The 17,671-nt window shown below is 38.2% G+C and overlaps 3 protein-coding genes across 6 annotated transcripts; all 3 read right to left on the bottom strand.

The window, feature by feature from the left end:
- Positions 1-2,203: 2,203 nt before the first annotated feature.
- rxfp3 (relaxin family peptide receptor 3) lies at positions 2,204-3,439 on the bottom strand. Its single transcript, XM_020921851.2, has one exon. The coding sequence runs from the start codon at positions 3,437-3,439 to the stop codon at positions 2,204-2,206; it is 1,236 nt and encodes a 411-aa protein (XP_020777510.2).
- A 2,719-nt stretch (positions 3,440-6,158) lies between these two features.
- Positions 6,159-15,121, bottom strand: btc (betacellulin, epidermal growth factor family member). 3 transcript variants are annotated; one of them, XM_055153386.1, is made up of 7 exons: positions 15,112-15,121; positions 14,135-15,037; positions 10,089-14,042; positions 9,581-9,685; positions 8,620-8,731; positions 8,381-8,527; positions 6,159-8,304 (listed from the first exon to the last, which is right to left on the bottom strand). In XM_055153386.1, exons 3-7 carry the CDS (start codon positions 10,126-10,128, stop codon positions 8,166-8,168), a joined length of 543 nt encoding a protein of 180 aa, XP_055009361.1. In that variant the 5' UTR covers positions 10,129-14,042; positions 14,135-15,037; positions 15,112-15,121; the 3' UTR covers positions 6,159-8,165. The 3 variants fall into 3 exon arrangements, with proteins under 3 accessions (XP_055009361.1, XP_020777582.1, XP_055009360.1); XM_020921923.2 differs by having other exon boundaries at positions 10,089-10,153; positions 14,859-15,112; XM_055153385.1 differs by lacking the exon at positions 15,112-15,121 and having other exon boundaries at positions 14,135-15,111.
- On the bottom strand, positions 14,951-15,913 carry gng10 (guanine nucleotide binding protein (G protein), gamma 10). Of its 2 annotated transcripts, XR_008632162.1 has the most exons (4): positions 15,765-15,913; positions 15,310-15,463; positions 15,155-15,206; positions 14,951-15,037 (listed from the first exon to the last, which is right to left on the bottom strand). XR_008632162.1 is itself a non-coding variant. In XM_020921794.2 (3 exons), exons 1-2 carry the CDS (start codon positions 15,843-15,845, stop codon positions 15,338-15,340), a joined length of 207 nt encoding a protein of 68 aa, XP_020777453.1. In that variant the 5' UTR covers positions 15,846-15,913; the 3' UTR covers positions 15,136-15,206; positions 15,310-15,337. The 2 variants fall into 2 exon arrangements, 1 of the variants encoding a protein (XP_020777453.1); XM_020921794.2 differs by lacking the exon at positions 14,951-15,037 and having other exon boundaries at positions 15,136-15,206.
- Positions 15,914-17,671: the final 1,758 nt, after the last annotated feature.

Genomic DNA, 17,671 nt, shown 5'->3' with positions numbered 1-17,671 from the left:
TGAATGGGTATAGTAGAGGTAGGCAAATATTGTGAATATAGAAATTTGGAATTACTGATTAAAAAAATAAATAAAAATTGTATACTTCCATATACATACACATACATAAGGAAATAAAGTGTTAAAGTCACATAATTGGGTAATATGGTTGATTTCACATATATCTGAAACCTCAACCAATACATTTAAACACACATTTTTGTTGAAATTCACAACATTGTCTGAATACTATTCTGGGATACTCCTAAATAATAAAGACATTCACTTTTGTCAATATTGCCCACCGCAACACTGGACGGCCATAGAACGGCACATGCTGATATAACCCATTCATATAAGGTAATGTAGACATGCAACTTCAACAACATTTCCATTTAAAAAAAAATATATTTACAACAAATACGAATGAGTAAAACATTTTCTTTGACTCATAGAACAAATTTATGTGTATATTCAAGGTTTTCCATTTAGTTTCTGGCGTCTTTTCAGATATGACACCTGCAAGCTTTTTGGATTTTAAAAGGCCATTCATACAAAATAAATTTAAAACATCTACCTGCTGCTAAGTGTGATGAAAAATAAATACAAATTTCGAGTTGCAATCACAAGTAATTCATCTTCTCATTTTAACACCAAAAGCATCTTGCAGGGGTGTATGTGATGATGTGACAGCTGCTCTGTGCAGATTCCCATAATTTGCTGGAACACAGCTTTGACACAGATGTCAAAAACATTTAAATTACCTGTAATTGTTGCAATTCAGTGTGAAAGGCTAATTCTGTGTGCTGGTAGAGATATGGAGTTGTTTTGGATAGCCAGTTTTCACTTTTAACCCATCTCTATAATTGTCCATCATTAACTATCCACTCATGAAGTCTATCCTGATGTCAGTATAGTCTTTAATGCCTCTCCATTACAAATCCCAAATTTGAAAACAAACACACATACCCATGTTGTGTTTACATGTTTTCATTGCATGAATGACTGATCCTAAGCTTAAAGGAACCATAAGATTTAGATTTTAAATTCCATAAACATGATCTCTGTCCCCATACAAGCTTTAACTTATAACAATTGCAATGCAGATTTTTTTCTTAATTACAAAAACATTGGACATGATGGCCAAGTTGTTTATGTTATAACTGGGTGCTTTTGCTCTCAACAATATTGTTCAGTCAGACAGCAGAATCATTTTAATTTCTCATTTGTTGCTAGTTTCAGTAGTGTTGGTAAAAGTACTCTCTGATCTGAATTCTCACCTCCTAAACCCCAGGATCTGCAGCACATCATCAATCAGTGCTAGCGCAGCCTCTGCAGCTGCAATATTGCAAGTAAATCTTGTATGTGTTCCTGCAAGTTAAGGCACTGACAAGTCAGGTCCAGTTAAGATTGTACCCTTTTTAAAAGTGTAAGAGGCTTAGCACAGCCTAAATACAGTTTCTTTAACCACTGTTTTCTTTACCTTAACCTATATATCTTAACATTAAGTCATGTTGTTGATTTAAATATACATTATTTGTGCCATTAAAGTATCCATCCATCCATCCATCCATCTATCTATCTATCTATCTATCTATCTATCTATCTATCTATCTATCTATCTATCTATCTATCTATCTATCTATCTACTATACAGTAGAGACCTGAATTTGTTCTTCTTTAATATTATCAGTTTACTTGGTCAACTCGTCTGAGATGCAGTATGCTATGCACTTCTCATTTTATCTCAGGTTAAGTTGTCTCCAAGCTGTCCTTCTTAGCCCCAATGTGGACCTCTTTACCTCCTTGTGTGGAAGCATTGTCCGGCTTGAGTTGCCGATACTAACGCACAGTATTGAGTATTCAAGTGTCCAGGTCCCGGACTGATGGTAATGAACTCCTGCCTCAGACTCCAGAGTTTCTGCCTCTCTTTACAACTCTAGGACTTGTTAGGACAACACTTATTTTCGCTAACAATAAGGATGCAGAAGCAATGACTAATATTGACTTCGTCTGCAAGTGTCTCAAAATTTGGCAATTTTATTTATATTCCAGTTTTTGCCAGAGAGAATGTACTGGCTTTATAGACTGAAAAGGAAATGCCTAAGCAAAAAACTGCAGAATTCCCCTTGAGCTTAAGTGAGAATAAATTATATGGTTAGCCATCCAGTCGCCTCAACAGGAAATTCAAAAGACGTCATAATTTAATCTTGACAGGGAGCTGCTAGGTACTGTTTTGTGGCAGGTCCCGTCTGTCGTTGTACACGACAGCCCCAGGTGGGTAGAAGACCACTGCGGACTGTTGAGAAACGCTGATAGGCAGTCCCGCTTGGACTTGCTCCTCTCCCTCCGGCTTTGTACTCGCGGTGATGGGCCTGATGTTCGTTGCCTTTGCAGAAGTCATGCGCCAGAAGAGTTTCCTCAGCGCCTTTCTAAACTCCCTCCTCATCAGGCAATAAAGAATAGGGTTCAAGCAGCTGTTGGAGTGCGCCAGACACACAGACAAGGGGAAAATGTAAACTTGTGTTGTATAATATTCATAACTAAAGTGCACCACGCTCATTTTGATAAGAATGCCCCACGCTGTTAAGGCTTGGTTAGGGAGCCAGCACAGGAAAAACGACAGGACTACTATTTTCACAGACCTTGTGACTTTGGCTCGTCTCTTTGCGCTTGAGTTGTTGATGTTTTGAGGTGTGATAAAACGTAGAAGAAGAAGATAGCAGGCTGAAATTACGCCAAGCGGAAAAACAAATCCGAGTAGCACTTTTTGTGAGTGATATAATCCCAACCAGAATTGCGCCGTGTTATTGTTGTCGGGGAACTTGACCAGACACAAGTCTTCATTGGAGACGGTGACTGTGGTGGAGTATACAGCGTGAGGCAGCGCGGCAAAAACAGCAGCGAGCCAGATACACACCGAAATGCAACGCGCAGACGGGCAGTGCGCGCGTCTTCTCCTGCCCTTGAGCGCAGAGGCAAGGGAGTAGTACCGCGCCACGCTCATTGCCGTGAGGAAAAAGACGCTGGCATACATGTTCATTGCTGTGACATACGATACTACTTTGCACATGACCTTACCGAAAAGCCACGTAAAATCCAGTGCGTTTTCCACCGCCCAGAATGGCAGCGTGAGCACGAACTGGAAGTCTGTCAGTGCCAAACTTGTAACAAACAGGTTTATAGAGGACTTTTTCCAAGCCTGTTTAGACTTCATTAGGTACAGGACCAGTAAATTCCCAACAAGCCCCAATGCGCACACCAAAGAGTACACCACCGAGATCATAATCCTCAGTACAGCCGCTGCATCGCCGGCCGCATCCACCTGGCTCGTATCTGACAAATGAAAGTATCTCGAAAGTGACTGGTTCATGGTCGAGTTGAAAACACAAGTTAAGTTAAAAGAAGTGCAAATCCAGCCCGGAGATCTTTCCGAAATGTCCGCACTGTCTTCAGACATTTTTGCTTAACTCGTTTCAACATGCATGCGATGGTAAACCTTCCGTTACGAGTCGAAAAAGAAAAGAAACAATTCTCCAAGGCATATATGGCATGCTCTTATGCTCATTTTTTATTTGAAGATTCCTCAATGCATGCGTCTCCGTGCGCCATCCTACTAGCAGATCTGACTCACCTGGCGCTGTCCCTAGTGCTGATTGTAAGACGCATGAAGAAAATTAAGCTTTCTCGCAGGAAAGCACAGAGACTTGTTTGTAGCCATAGACTGGGAAAGGAGGAACTGTTGGGAATATGTGGCTCTTAGAATAAATGCTCTTTAGCCTATGGGTTGAGTGGCATCTGCCTTCTGAAAAGTCTTATATATATATATATATATATATATATATATATATATATATATATATATATATATATATATATATATATATATATATATATATATATATATATATCTGGTAGAATTACAATACATATAGCATTTCCAGATGTCAGAATAATATTGGGTGTCACTTTTCTTAATATCAGTCAAGCTCATTATAATTCACTTTCTTAATTCAATTATCCTACACACAAATTTATACATGAGGTTCCTCATTAGAGCCTGGAATGTGGGAATATTTGCAGTCACAAACAAAGCACTTGCACTTTCCCACCTTGAAATCTTTAGCAGTATTCTACGAGCATCATTATATGTCACCATAATCTTATTCATCTTTGCTTTGCTGTGATTACACCATAGGTGAGCTGTGTACAGTGGAGTACAGTATGATCTAAAAAGAGTCATTTCGACATCATTTGTACACATATGGAATTTGCGTGCCAGCATATTTGCTTGTGAATACAGTTTGCAACACTGACGCTGGATGTCATCATCATCACAGGAGTCATTTCTAATAAGTATGGCCCAAGTATTTTGTTTTTGTTACATTAGTCAGCTGATTCTCATTTAAGTAAAAAGAGGGGAAGCTTAACTTTTGATCCTCCTTAGTCTTGGCAATCATGACAACACTCTTTGAATTATATTTGATATCATACTGCCTCCCATATTCTGAATAGGCTCTCATCAGTTGCTGTAAACCAGCACTATATGGTGTCAGAACAATTAAATCATCATCATACAACTAATGATTGTCCATACATCCAGTCTTAGAGTGTTGCAGTTTTCTAAATAAATCATCCATGTACAGGTTAAAAAGAACAGGAGAAAATATTCCACCTTGCCTGACATCATGGGTAACCAGGAAAGGGCTAGAGCATAATAAAAAATACTTTGGGTTGTGGGACAATGGAGCATATATTATTTAAAGCAGCTCAAAGATGCAGAAAAACAAGTTAATGGAAAAAGCAGTCACTGATTATGGTTGATTGATTATGATTATGTGTGAGATGTGAATTTATGCCAGGAGGAGATGACAGTAGAATGTGTTAAATCTGACCGTTTCAAATGAATGCAGCTGTGCATGAATAATTGTACAGTACCTTTAAATATGTAATCAGTCATACATAAGAAGGTAAAAGGTATTTAAGCTTTAAAGATAAACATGTAATTTGAGTAATTAAAAAAGAAAAAAATAATAATGTTGTGTTTTAATAACCATGAACCATTATTTATTTCTATTTGTTCTTAAATGTTGCTACATTTTGGGTTAAAAATGATTTATATCCTCTTACGGAGTTTACCTGTAATGAGAATATGTTTTGTCTCCTGGGTTTGTGATATGCACTTTGCAACTTTATTTTACTTTACAAAGTTACTGATTACATTGCCCGATTAAGCCAACATTTTGTTTCATGGTGAGCATTAAAAGAGGAAAGACCTTATAAGTCAATGTGGGAACTAATGTGATCTGCCAAGAAAGTACATGACCTTGGTTTACAGCATACAAGCTATAGTATTTTCTTTCTCTCTGTGTAAAATAGAAAACAAAAAAGGGTCCAAGACTTTCATTGATATGGTGGAATTTTCCTCATGCTTGTTACCTAAACTTTATCATATGTCCCTGGCCTCCTTGATCTATACTTACCAGTGAACACAATAGCAGCCTAATATATATGAGAACTCGTTTCGTCAATATATTCTCAAAGGAGCCCTAAGGAGAATGTTACTCATTTACATTATGCTGGCCACTTTTATGGATTATTATCTGCATAGTCTGTTTTTCTTGCTGAATGTTGTATATAAATCAATGATTATTAGTGTCCAAGAGCCAACTAAAGGTGCACAACACAGACAAACAGACAGATGAAAGCTATTCTAGACTTGCCAGGTGAGATATTTCATTACTTCCACTTCATTTTCAAAGGCAGTCTTGAATCTTTCACAGGCCCTTATATTGGACTTTAAGTATAGATAAATTAAAATGACTGAAGTATGCATTAAGTGCAAGCTGGTGGCTGCTGTATTCTACCTTTCATTTAAAATTCATAAAGGTTAACACTCTCATATAGGGTGTATGTATAAGGAAATGTAGGAGTATGCAAATCAAGTCATGGCCAGGTAATAAACATTAATACTTCAGATGTGATCTTGAATCTAAATTTAGTCATTATAGTTTTCTCATGTTTATTGTGATGTTAGTGATGTGGGTGGGTTCATGTTTTAGTAATTAAAAAAACAGAACCAAACACCTTAGAGGAACAGATTTGTAATTCACTGATTATATGACAATAACAATAACAATAACAATAACAATAACATTTCAAACAACATATTACCAAGTTCTAGTGAAAAGTGAAAGTGTAAGCAATGACCTGTCTAATTTAATAAGCTTTTTTTGTTCTCTCAACTTCAGATTGATAGCCTGCATTTCCGAGAGCTCGGAGGTTTATTCAGTGGATGAATGTTGTTCTTTTCTTTTCAATTATAAGGAGCAAGGAAAGAATTCTCCTGAATTGCGTGTGTACAGTATCCGTCAACTGGCGCTGTTTTGTAGCGTAAGCTTAAAAGGATTGTGTTTTGCTGACCCCAAGTGGCATTTCAATAAACTATAAAAACTGAAGCGCCTAATATTTCCATGGGTTTTAACCGTAGTAGAAAGAGCGTAGAGTATGACAAGCCAGTACTGACATGACCTCTGTCTGTCTGTGCGTCCTTTGTTCTTTCTTTCTTTCCTATTAGGAGTACTCAGAATGTGAGACAAAATATAAGGGGTACTCTAAGTTGGAAACTAGATATTTTAAACTTGTGATCACGTTACGGACAGATTACTGATCGACAGTTTTCTTGAAAAAACTATTCCTAATCCAGCATTGCCCTTTGATATCTGTTATCAAGTCTTGTGGACACACCCAGGAAACGGCATGAATCCCGCACATCTGAAATAACATTATGACACATTTACTGAAAAAAATAATAAAAAAAACAAAACAAAACAAAACATAGAACACTTTGTTTACAAAAGAGGACACGGTCTATAACAAAATTAATTTTTCCTTCACAATCTCTCCAAACTACCACAATTACACTAACAAACTACAATGCAATATAATAAAATAATTAAAATGGTTCAATCACAACAATTCTTGCATCCGACTTGTTGTGGACAAACCACTTTACCCTATGTGTGAGTGTGAATGTGATGTAGGAGTGCTGGTTGGCCAAACTGACAAATTATGTCTAGGCCTCATTCAGATTTCATTATCAAAATGATAAAAGTACAAAGTCATTTGTACTTTAAACATTCCAACAATGCCCAGCAAATGTCAGCTGACCGAATCATACACAGAGTAGAAATATAAGAGAAAGTGAATGTAAGCGATACACACTAATTTAACCAGTAAACTATTACTATTTATTTGTCTCTTTCAAGTGACTTATAATGGTTTCCACACACAAACACGCAAATTAGCACCACACCCTTTTCACAAAATAAATAAATAATAAATACAACTCAGCTCATTGTAATGGAATGTGACATGATTGTATGCTGGAATTGATCAATAATAATATGCTGGCTAACTCAATGAATAAATACAACCAACACTGTATTAACTTCAGGGATTAAAAAAAAAAAAGTTTAGACAATCTCCCATGAGTATTGGCTATTCCGGTCAACAGAGCCATCACATAAAGGGGTGGCTGTTCTAACCTGCTCCAAATGAGAGGATCAAATTTACCTAAGCAATCCTTCATCAACATGTAGTCTGTGTACAGATGGCAGTTTAGCATTGCTTTAGAAAATAAGTAACAAAGTATTTCTCATCTCTTTGGAGGCTTTATGTGATACGGTGAACATAAAAAAAATACTTGGTTTATCTTCTAAAATATTGCACATGTACACCACAGTTAGGGGCTGTGCCTCTACATCCTGTACATTTCTAGTGGCTGTCCTCACGAGTTGTACATGAGTGGAAAGCATCTTCATCACAGAAGGACATTTCCATCAGCTGTTATCATCCACCAGCAGCTGGAGACACTCATTTTTTCCATTCCTTTTCTTTGGTTGAGCACAAAGGCACCACCAGGCAGACATCACGTCTGTCCATGTTATTCACAAATCTGAAGAGTTTTCCTCTGCGGATCTTCACACATAATACCATTCAGGAAAAATAAGCAGATGTGTTCATTTCTTATGGTGTACCTCTACAAATGGCGTTTATCCAATGTTTAGGCCCGTGCCATGGTCAGAGTATCATACTGAAGCACCAAGTGACAAAAGACAGCAGCTGGCTCCAGAACAGTCACATTCCTCTGAGAGGCACTAGTGGAGAGCGGACATACTTTCATTTCACACAGAGTTTGTTGTATGTGGTTGCTCTGGGGAGTCAGCTATTAATGCGGAGGTAACATCCATGTGGAGTTTTTCTGTGCCATTTCTCGGCTCATTGGTGTGCCTCCTCTTTTTATTACAGAGTCTTCCCCTCCGGCTGTGAATACAAAAACACAATTAAATCTAAAAGAACTAAGGGGTAGCAACTAAAGTGTTACTCAAGTCATACTTACTGTGAGAATACGCAAATAAGGACTACTAAAAGAATCAGTAGCACCAATCCCACAACGGCACAGATGATAATGATTTGACTTTTCTCACCTATGAGCACACCAAGATCAATAATCTCACACCTGGATCCAATAAATCCAGGATGACACCTGAACACCACATGCGTAGGAGAAATATTCATTATATATTCATTTGGATGCACGGCATTTTATTAATTTATATTTAAACAAACCAGTGTTACCTGCAAGATACCATATCCATTTCTTTGATGTAACGACACTCCCCATGGATACAGTAGAAAGTAAGTTTTTCTGGACATGTGGAGAAGTGCCCGTTCCACTGCTCTGCTGTGTCTGTTTGTTGATAAAGAAAACAAGTTTTAAACAACTTTTTATCATATAGTGCATTCATAACAATCATATTTTACATATGACACAAGATAAATCTTTTTATTTCAAAGTCTTTTGGCTTACTCTTGCCCCCTCACTAGGTTGTGTGACCTCATGTATAAATAGACTAGTGTAATGAGATACGTAGTGGAGATCTGGTGAATCATTCTCCAGGAAGGGTCACAACTCAATATCCTCTAAGTTACTTAACATTTTCTTAATTAAGGAAATTGAAGTCAGAAAATAAAAAAAACTATTATTATTTATTATTTTCTTCTAGATGGTGAGTCATGAATAGAGAACGTGACATTTTTAAGTGTTAGGACACCACATAGGCCTCCACATAAGCACTACTATCTTTATGACCAACTGGCATTAAAAGGTTCAAAAAGAGCTTGTAAAAGTATACTCCCATTCAAGTGAGAGCAATAAAGCGCAACAGCTCAGTGAAATCGGATATCTAGTATTCCGCTAAATCCAAAATGAGAATAACCCAGTTTCAGGAAAGACAGTGAATGAACTTGGAAATTACTTGTGAATGCAAAAATGTTTTGCTTGCAATAAAATATCAAATGAAAACATACCATAACAAATGCCCAATATAAAAACTTCAATAACAATGAGGCAGGTCAAAAACTAAAAAGTTGCAGAGTGTCAGAGTCTTCAGTCGATCACTGATTTCACTAACCCCAAAGCTGATTAAGGTGGAGTGTTTTCTAAATTGCTCATTTGTTCATTTCTTTATTAATCAAAGTAAATCTTCAAAGCTTCAGTTTACAACACAGCTGTATATTCCCTCCCACCTTGATCTACCTGTGCAGTTGTCTCCGTTGCTATGGTGATCACACTCTGTTGCATTGGCAGTAGGCCCCGCAGTCGTATTCCACACTGCCTCAGAGGATCTGCATAGAACCAAACCTAGGCCAGAAACCAAAAACTCATCATGTTAGAAGTAACCATGTGTGATGCATAGTTCAAGTTCCCTCAGTACAATATTGCTGGGACACAAAACCAACTACACAACAAATCTCCTCACTTGTTATACAGGGGGAGATACAGTAGGGTTTTGCTTTCTACTATTAATGTTGCTACTTGTGTATTACAAGGCTAGGTAGTTCAGACAAACCTTACATCAGTCCAAGGTGCTGCTTAATTTAACTATAAACTAACACAACTTGCTCTGTCATTTGGTGACTATACTGAAGTGAAACACAACTGAAAGTAATTTGGCTGTAAATATTTTAAATCTTCAACATGAAAGAATTTAACTTTAAAACCCAAATCTAGTTGTTGCTTCTACTGATGACATTTAAAAACTTACCTGCCAATACACCCACATACAACATGTACACTTTGGCCATCTCCCCACTTGACTGGCGTACTCATCTAGGCATAAAAGTATGAGGTCATACACAGACGACAATGGGGTCAAGACAGTCCTCTCTTTTTAGGTTAGTCCACATGTCCACTCGTACAGCCCAGTAAAGTCAGAGTCAACAGGTGTGACGCACTATCCGCCATGCAGCAGTAACCAGTGCTAGCTCGAGACACTTTTGCACTGGGTATGAGAATAGAAAAGACGCACTGAAACCTAACGCCTGCTCTCTGGTCCCCGCCCACACCTTTAAAGGGAAATACAACTCCAGAGTCACCTGTTACACTTTGACAAAGAAGGGTAGGCGGACGTGTAATTACAAAAGGAACCCGTTTGACAGCAAAAATTACTTCATTTATAAATATAGATGCTTATATAGGTCATTCTTTTATCTACAAAAATACAGCACAATACAAGAAGTGGACAGCTGCCCTAAGGAAGGGCCCTTACCAAGAGGCTCCCTTCTTCCTTCCCCAGGCCCTAACACTCGAATTTGCGCGTTCCCGCGAACAGTGCCGTCCGAAATGATCAAGACCCTAGGAAGAGGGGCAGGACGTAGTCCTAGAGTAGATTCGTGGTGGTCCCTAATCAGGTGTTTGTAAGCCCCACATGCTACACGCACCAAACAAGTTTAGTTCCACTTTGTTTAGGTGTATGTTGAAACAAGCGTCGTGATTTAGATATTGAGTTTTGAAGCAAGATAAGATTTACTTTTTTATTTTCTTTTTTTTTATTCACTGGTGAGATGGTGGCTGATCTGGACCTGTTCTATAAACACTCATCAAGCGTCTATAGCATGAAAATTATTATTATATTTTACTTTAACACAGTCCAAATATTTACACAGCACAAATACTAAAACTATACAGAAGGTGGCGTTATAATACACCACTGAATGTACTGCCCGACATTGGAGCGAGTGAAGTGCGTCCGCAAGCAAAGCGGTGATGAATGGACCAAAGGGGTCTTCACAGCGGGTGCAATATGAGGGGTGAAGGAGTAGGGACTCATTTGGGAAAAGGGCACTCGACTGACTGAAGCGAGGCTGCCCGCCTGTGACACTGGGCCATATGACCATTGCGTACACCAGTTTCTTAATGCGCAGTATGTCTTGCCTAAGGACACAACTAGAGCCGCTGTTGCCCGTCTGTGTCATCTGGTATTCCCAGTGGTCAACATCTTGGATTAAAATGTATTAAAAAATCAGTTGATACAATAGACAATAAAAGATAATTTAGTTATTAGTCATTTTTTACTTAAAGCATAATGATTAAAGCTCTTCCTGCTCCAGCGTGAGTAGTCATTTATTACTTAGCATTGCTAAGTAATTTTAAACTTTTGTTTGAAAGCTAAAGAGAAAAAAAAGAAAGACACCTTTGAGGAGATCCTGTTTTTTAAATGACACATGACCAGTAAGAAACCAGTAAGGCTGAAGGCCTCATCTATAAGCTAAATGTATAGTTGTATAATATAGGCATATGTGCTTATGTCTGAATTACTTTTTTTGTTTGTTTGGTTGGTTTTATTTACATGGTGGTACAAATGCAGTCTTTTACACATATTTTTTATGTTTGTTTAAGTATTTAATAAGAAAGGCACACTAAGGCTGAGGCACTAATATTAATTTGTGGTACAGTGCAGAATATATACTCCAATACAAAGTGGGAAAAAAACTGAGGCACTCAAAAAGTACAAAATAATTAAAAGCCTTTAATACCACATGGCAGATAAAGTTAAAATACGCCAACGCGTTTCGGCCCTTCGGCCTTCATCAGGGCAAACTCGAGATGGTTCTCACAGTGCAGATTTAAAGTAATAGGTGTAGGTCACATGTTCACAGTGGGCTGGCCCACAGTCCCCTAGATGCATGATGGGACATGTAGGCCTAACAAACCTTAATTATAGGCTAAACAAATTCAAATACAATAATACAAGACATAAATGGTGCAAATCCCAACAACCAATACATAGATACATTATATGAAAATAGTATAAAATAGTATAAAAAGATACATAGTGTAAGGATATATATAGAGTGCGATAACTCAAAAGTGCTTCAGCTATAGTTTGTATAATATAGTTAAGGGCTAGTCTTAAATAATTTCAAGAAGACAGGGATATAGAACAAGGATCGATTACACATTTAAAACTCGTGGTTTTAAAGGAAGGGGGAGAAATCTAACTCTCCATTGAGTCCTAGAAACTGTGTGGCCTTGAGAGTGTAGATCCAGTAGGTTTCTCTCTGTAATAGTTTTTTCAGTCTATCTCCTCCTCTTATTGTTTCTTTAATATGGAGCAAAAGATGTTCATTTTGTCTTCTTATATACTTTAACTTCTTGGGTTCTTTTTTTTAAAGACAATGCAGTAAAGTGTGCTTTCTGTTCCAAATCCTCCATGAAAAAACTGCTCATTATTGCGGATAGTGGATCTCCCATTGCAAACAAAAAAAAAACAAAACACTACAATCCAACACAGGGCAGCAGGACAAAAACATAGTCACACTACCATACATCAGAGGAATAACCGAACCCATCCAGAGAGCCATGAAAAAACACAACATTAGCACTGTAGTAAAACCATACACAAAACTCCGTCAACAGCTCGTACACCCCAAGGACAAAATCCCACAAGAACAAAAATGCAATGCCATCTACGAAATTCAATGCAAATCATGCACTAAATCATACATAGGGGAAACAGGCCGGGCATTTCACATCCGAAAAAAGGAACACCAAAAGGAATGCGAGAAGGAAACGTCAGGGAGACTCACCAGAACACAAAAAGAAAAAGCAGAACAGGAAAACCTAAAATCCGCCATATCAGACCACTGTACAAGGAACAACCACATTATGGATTGGGACGGGGCTCGGGTCATTGGATCGGAAAACAACAAGTTCAAACGCTGGATCAAGGAGGCCATTGAAATCAGGAAACGAGGCACGGACAGCATTAACCGGGACGACGGCGCGTTCCTCCTTTCACACACCTGGGACACCCTCCTCCAGAGAACACCGGGCGACGGGAGGCGTGGTCAGTCTAAGCGACCTGCCAGGTCCATCAGGCTGACCACGCCTACAGGAAGTAACAACAGCTGATATACGACACGTCACCACCAACACCGGTGACAGTTCTGAAGATGGCTTGCAGCTAGCAGCCGAAACATGTCAACAAGGTAAACACACTTTACTGCATTGTCTTTAAAAAGAACCCAAGAAGTTAAAGTTTCTTTAATATGTTCAATTGCACAGACTTTTAGGCTTTTACAGCTGCCATGGTTGGCTTCTTTGTAATGCACGGCCATAGGATACAGGGGGTTATATGTCCTTATAGCCTGTTTATGTTCAGCCAGTCTGTTTTTCAATTTGCGTTTTGTTCGGCCTACGTAAAAACGACCACATGGGCATTCAAGTCTGTATACCACATAGGTAGTGTTACAATTAATTAATGTTCTAATAAAAAACTTTGACCTGAGTTAATGTCCATGAATAAGTTCGTCTGTTGTACATGTTCACAAAAGGTGCAGTTACCACATCTGTAGCAACCAGCCTTAGTGTCCAACCATGTCTTTTGTTTCAAAGGAGGGAGATAACTGTTCACTAGTCTATCACTGAGATGATACCGAGAGGATTAAGAATAAGAAAATTTCGAGTTTGCCCTGATGAAGGCCGAAGGGCCGAAACGCGTTGGCGTATTTTAACTTTATCTGCCATGTGGTATTAAAGGCTTTTAATTATTTTGTACTTTTTGAGTGCCTCAGTTTTTTTCCCACTTTGTATTTGAGACTGGTCCCTACACTGAAGAGCACCAAAAGGACAATTCTTCACATTTTTTGCATATCCAAGTAGCACTCCTGCCTCCAAAGCCTTATATACTCCAATACTATGAGAGATCTTCTGCAGTCTACAAAGAAAAAATAGATAGAAGTTACTTTATACTGAAATAGTTGGCAAAGGCAAAGCTCTCGATTTACCAATTTGTGTTTCTACCCTCACCTATGGTCATGAGCTCTGGGTAATGACCAAAAGGACGAGATCGCGGATACAAGCGCTCGAAATGAGTTTCCTCCACAAAGTGGCTGGGCACTCCCTTAGGGATAGGGTGAGGAGCTCAGACACATGGGAGGAGCTTGGGGTAGAGCCGCTGTTCCTCCACGTAGAGAGGAGCCAGCTGAGGTGGCTCGAGCATCTGTTCCAGATGCCTCCTGGGTGCCTCCCTTGGGAGATGTTCTGGGCATGTCCCACCGGAAGGAGGCCCTGGGGAAGACCCAGGACACGCCGGAGGGACTATGTCTCTCGGCCAGCCTGGGGGCCTCAGGGTGCCCCTGGAGGAGCTGGAGGAAGTGTCCGAGGTGAAGGAAGTCTGGCAGTCCCTACTTAGGCTGCTGCCCTCACAACCTGACCCTGGATAAGAGGTATGGATGGATGGATAAAATATTTGGGCCTCAAGGTAAAAATGATTAAGAAACCCTATAAAGTTAAGAACCCCTATAATGAATATACTTAAAATATACAGTAAAAATGGAGAAGTGAGAGAAAATGTTTCTTTAAATAGGAGTTGTCATTTTTACCTACACAATTGCCCAAAATGTAGTGTGGCCCATATAATAATTGCACAGTTTCCACAATTTTTTTATTTACATTACTGGATTAAATTAATGTTGGTAACAGTGGTTGTGGAAGATATATAAAAGGATATATAAAACATATAAAAACTTACGGATGTTTGTCTTCATTCCTGTTTCAAACAGGAAAGACCCCGTTTCCTCCCTTCAGCTTTGTGTTTTTAACTTGGCAGGAACATCAGGAAGCAGGGATGCAGCAAGATTGCAAGGAACAATTTAGAACCTGGCTTAAACATCCGTTTTGTATCCAAGATAACAACATTGGTCCTCATTACTTTTATAATGAAAAAAAAAAGAAAAAGGGAAAATATTAAATGTTTTCACAGTGTCATTTAATATAAAAATAACAGTACAAAACCAATTTTTCAAAAAAAAACTAAAAAAAACATACAGTACAAAACATGTCTATTGGGCTCCATATTGTCATAGTCTTCTTTCTGTATCTGTAAAAAGGTATACTCATGGTTATTCTAGAGCCAAATTCGCCCAGGCCCCAAAACAGCGCTGAACTAGACAGAAATACTGTATAACTGGAGCAAGCCTGACCTTGAGATGTGCTGTATACTCAGATGCATCACACAATGGAGCATGAACGTGGCTCTCGGAAGGGGTTGCTGCCTGTGGGGACCCCCACCAGCAAAGCATCTTTGCCTGCGTTCTGCAAACAGTACTGCTGTAGCTCTGCGGCTGCTTGAGACACCTGGCAAAAAAGCAAAACAAACAAACAAACAAACAAACAAAAAAAAAAAACATCTAAAACGTGTCCCAGTTTGACTTGGTCAAAACAATAAAGTATTTATGACAATGGTAAAAAGGTTCTGATGGTATAATAATGTGTAAGTATAATGTACAAACATCTTTAAAAAGTATCCTCTGGATGGTGTTGACTTAATTGTCTCCAGAATTGAGATAACCCAATGAAGTGTCTATGTCGTAACACAAAAACAATGACGACAACAACATTATTATAACAATATTACTGCTTTACTAAATAATTTTACCTTGATCCTCTCCACACTGGCCTCTAACTTGAGTTGCTCCACCAGTCGCCTCATGCTTGATATATTGGAGTTAGAAGCCATGTTGATGTGAACTCCAAAGACTTAAACTATTGGTGAACAGTGAAGTCTGTAGCCAGCAGCCGGAAAGCACCACATGACCTCAGTCCGCTTGGAACAGCAGCAGAGGAAATTATACATAAACTCACTGACGCCCACAAGTGTTTCGTCAGAGGAAAAGACTAGAAGGCTGTATTATTTCAGACACTAGGTAAACATAGATAAACACAGGTTCAAATAAAATGTTGCTTTGATAAATATTATTTGTTGATTATTCTAAATTACAAGCATTTGACAAAAAGCTAAACTAAAATTATTTAAACAGAATAGAATAGAACAGAAAAAGACACAGAGCAAAAGAAAGTCTATTTTGTTACCTCAAACTTTAAACTTCTCTCTTGTGTTGAAATTATTATTTTTTTAAGATATAGGCTTTTTTTGTTTGTTTTTTTTTTTTTAGCTTTTCAGAGGAATGTAAAAAATGTGACTATCAACCCCGGGGTCTCCTACATGGTGGCCAAGTTAGCCATGTTTTCACTTGGTGTTTTTGGTTCTCAAGCACAGTAAGTATAAAGAAGTGAACTAAGGGAGTGTGACACGATCTGTAACGTGAAATGCTGTCACATGAAGCTCACAATGCTAGCGTTTAGGGGGATGAATTTGGAGCCAAGCTCCATATTAGGAATAGGAATTTATTAACAGACAAAATGGCAGCAGTTACAAAGAAATGGGTGACAATTTCTTTAAAATACATTTTTTGATGTAAAGTAAATCGTAGTTAATAGAGCCAGAAGCCCTGTCAGGAACACTTCCTATTTGGAAGGCGGCATCTAGTGGGTTAGCTATATCCATACTCAAGACAATTATCCAATCAGAACATTTTTTTAAATGCTTATCAGAATAGCACAGATATATAGAGTTTAAAAGAAACTCCCATGTGGCCAGGATGTCTGCTCTGCTCTCTCAGTTATGCTCCATGGGCATCACAGTCTTCACTGACTCATAAATCAGCTTCTTCAATGTCATCTGCATATTCTCTACCTCCTTCTCCTGTTTGCATCTTTGTGCCTCTTTTGCTTTGTTAATTTCTCTTACAGGCATTGTGAATTTTTAAATTCAGGTGCATCTCTTAACCCAGCATCTGAAACTTAACCTCCTCAAATTTTGTAAAGCAAAAGAGAATAAGCATCAGCTCTGTGTTCCCACAGCACTATGGCCTCACATTTGTAGGGTTGTAGGGTTGGTTATAGTTAGTTTATGCATTTATAAATATCTTTTAAATATGAGAAAATAAGGCTGTGAGAGTGGGGAACAAACACTTTCAGCATGGGCCACTGGATGGCAACAATATAGGCTACATCAAACCATTGTACAGCTCCAGGGCCACAAATGGCCCTTTGGTTGACTGTGACGGGCCTGTTTAAGCTAATTTGGAATTACAAAATGTATATTTTATCATTTTTCCTCATGCATGGACTAAATCTGCATTGCTTTTATTTTAAAGGTGTTTTATTATTTTTTGTAAGGCAACCTCACTTTCATAACATACACGCTTACCAGTCTTAACAGCTCATAGAAACAATGCTATTTGCTGCTTTTTTTAAATTAATATTATTATTGTTAATAATAATAATAATAATAATAATAATACAATTAATATTGTGCAGAATTAAGTTAAGCATTTTGGCCCAGCCCTCCACAATATTTTCTGTTTCTCATGTGGCCCCATGGAAAAAATAATTATCCATCCCTGGGCGACATGGAGTGAACTATGTAATTATAACAATGTATTTGTACAATGTAATTATATAAATTATATAAATTATATTCTTCATATTTTCTTAAATGGC

Source organism: Boleophthalmus pectinirostris, unplaced genomic scaffold, assembly GCF_026225935.1.
Source record: "Boleophthalmus pectinirostris isolate CB_2022bp ecotype Guang Dong unplaced genomic scaffold, ASM2622593v1 HiC_scaffold_18, whole genome shotgun sequence".
Classification (NCBI taxonomy): Eukaryota; Metazoa; Chordata; class Actinopteri; order Gobiiformes; family Gobiidae; genus Boleophthalmus; species Boleophthalmus pectinirostris.
The sequence above is the reverse complement of the archived record's forward strand: the minus strand, read 5'-3'. Positions and strand labels throughout refer to the sequence as shown.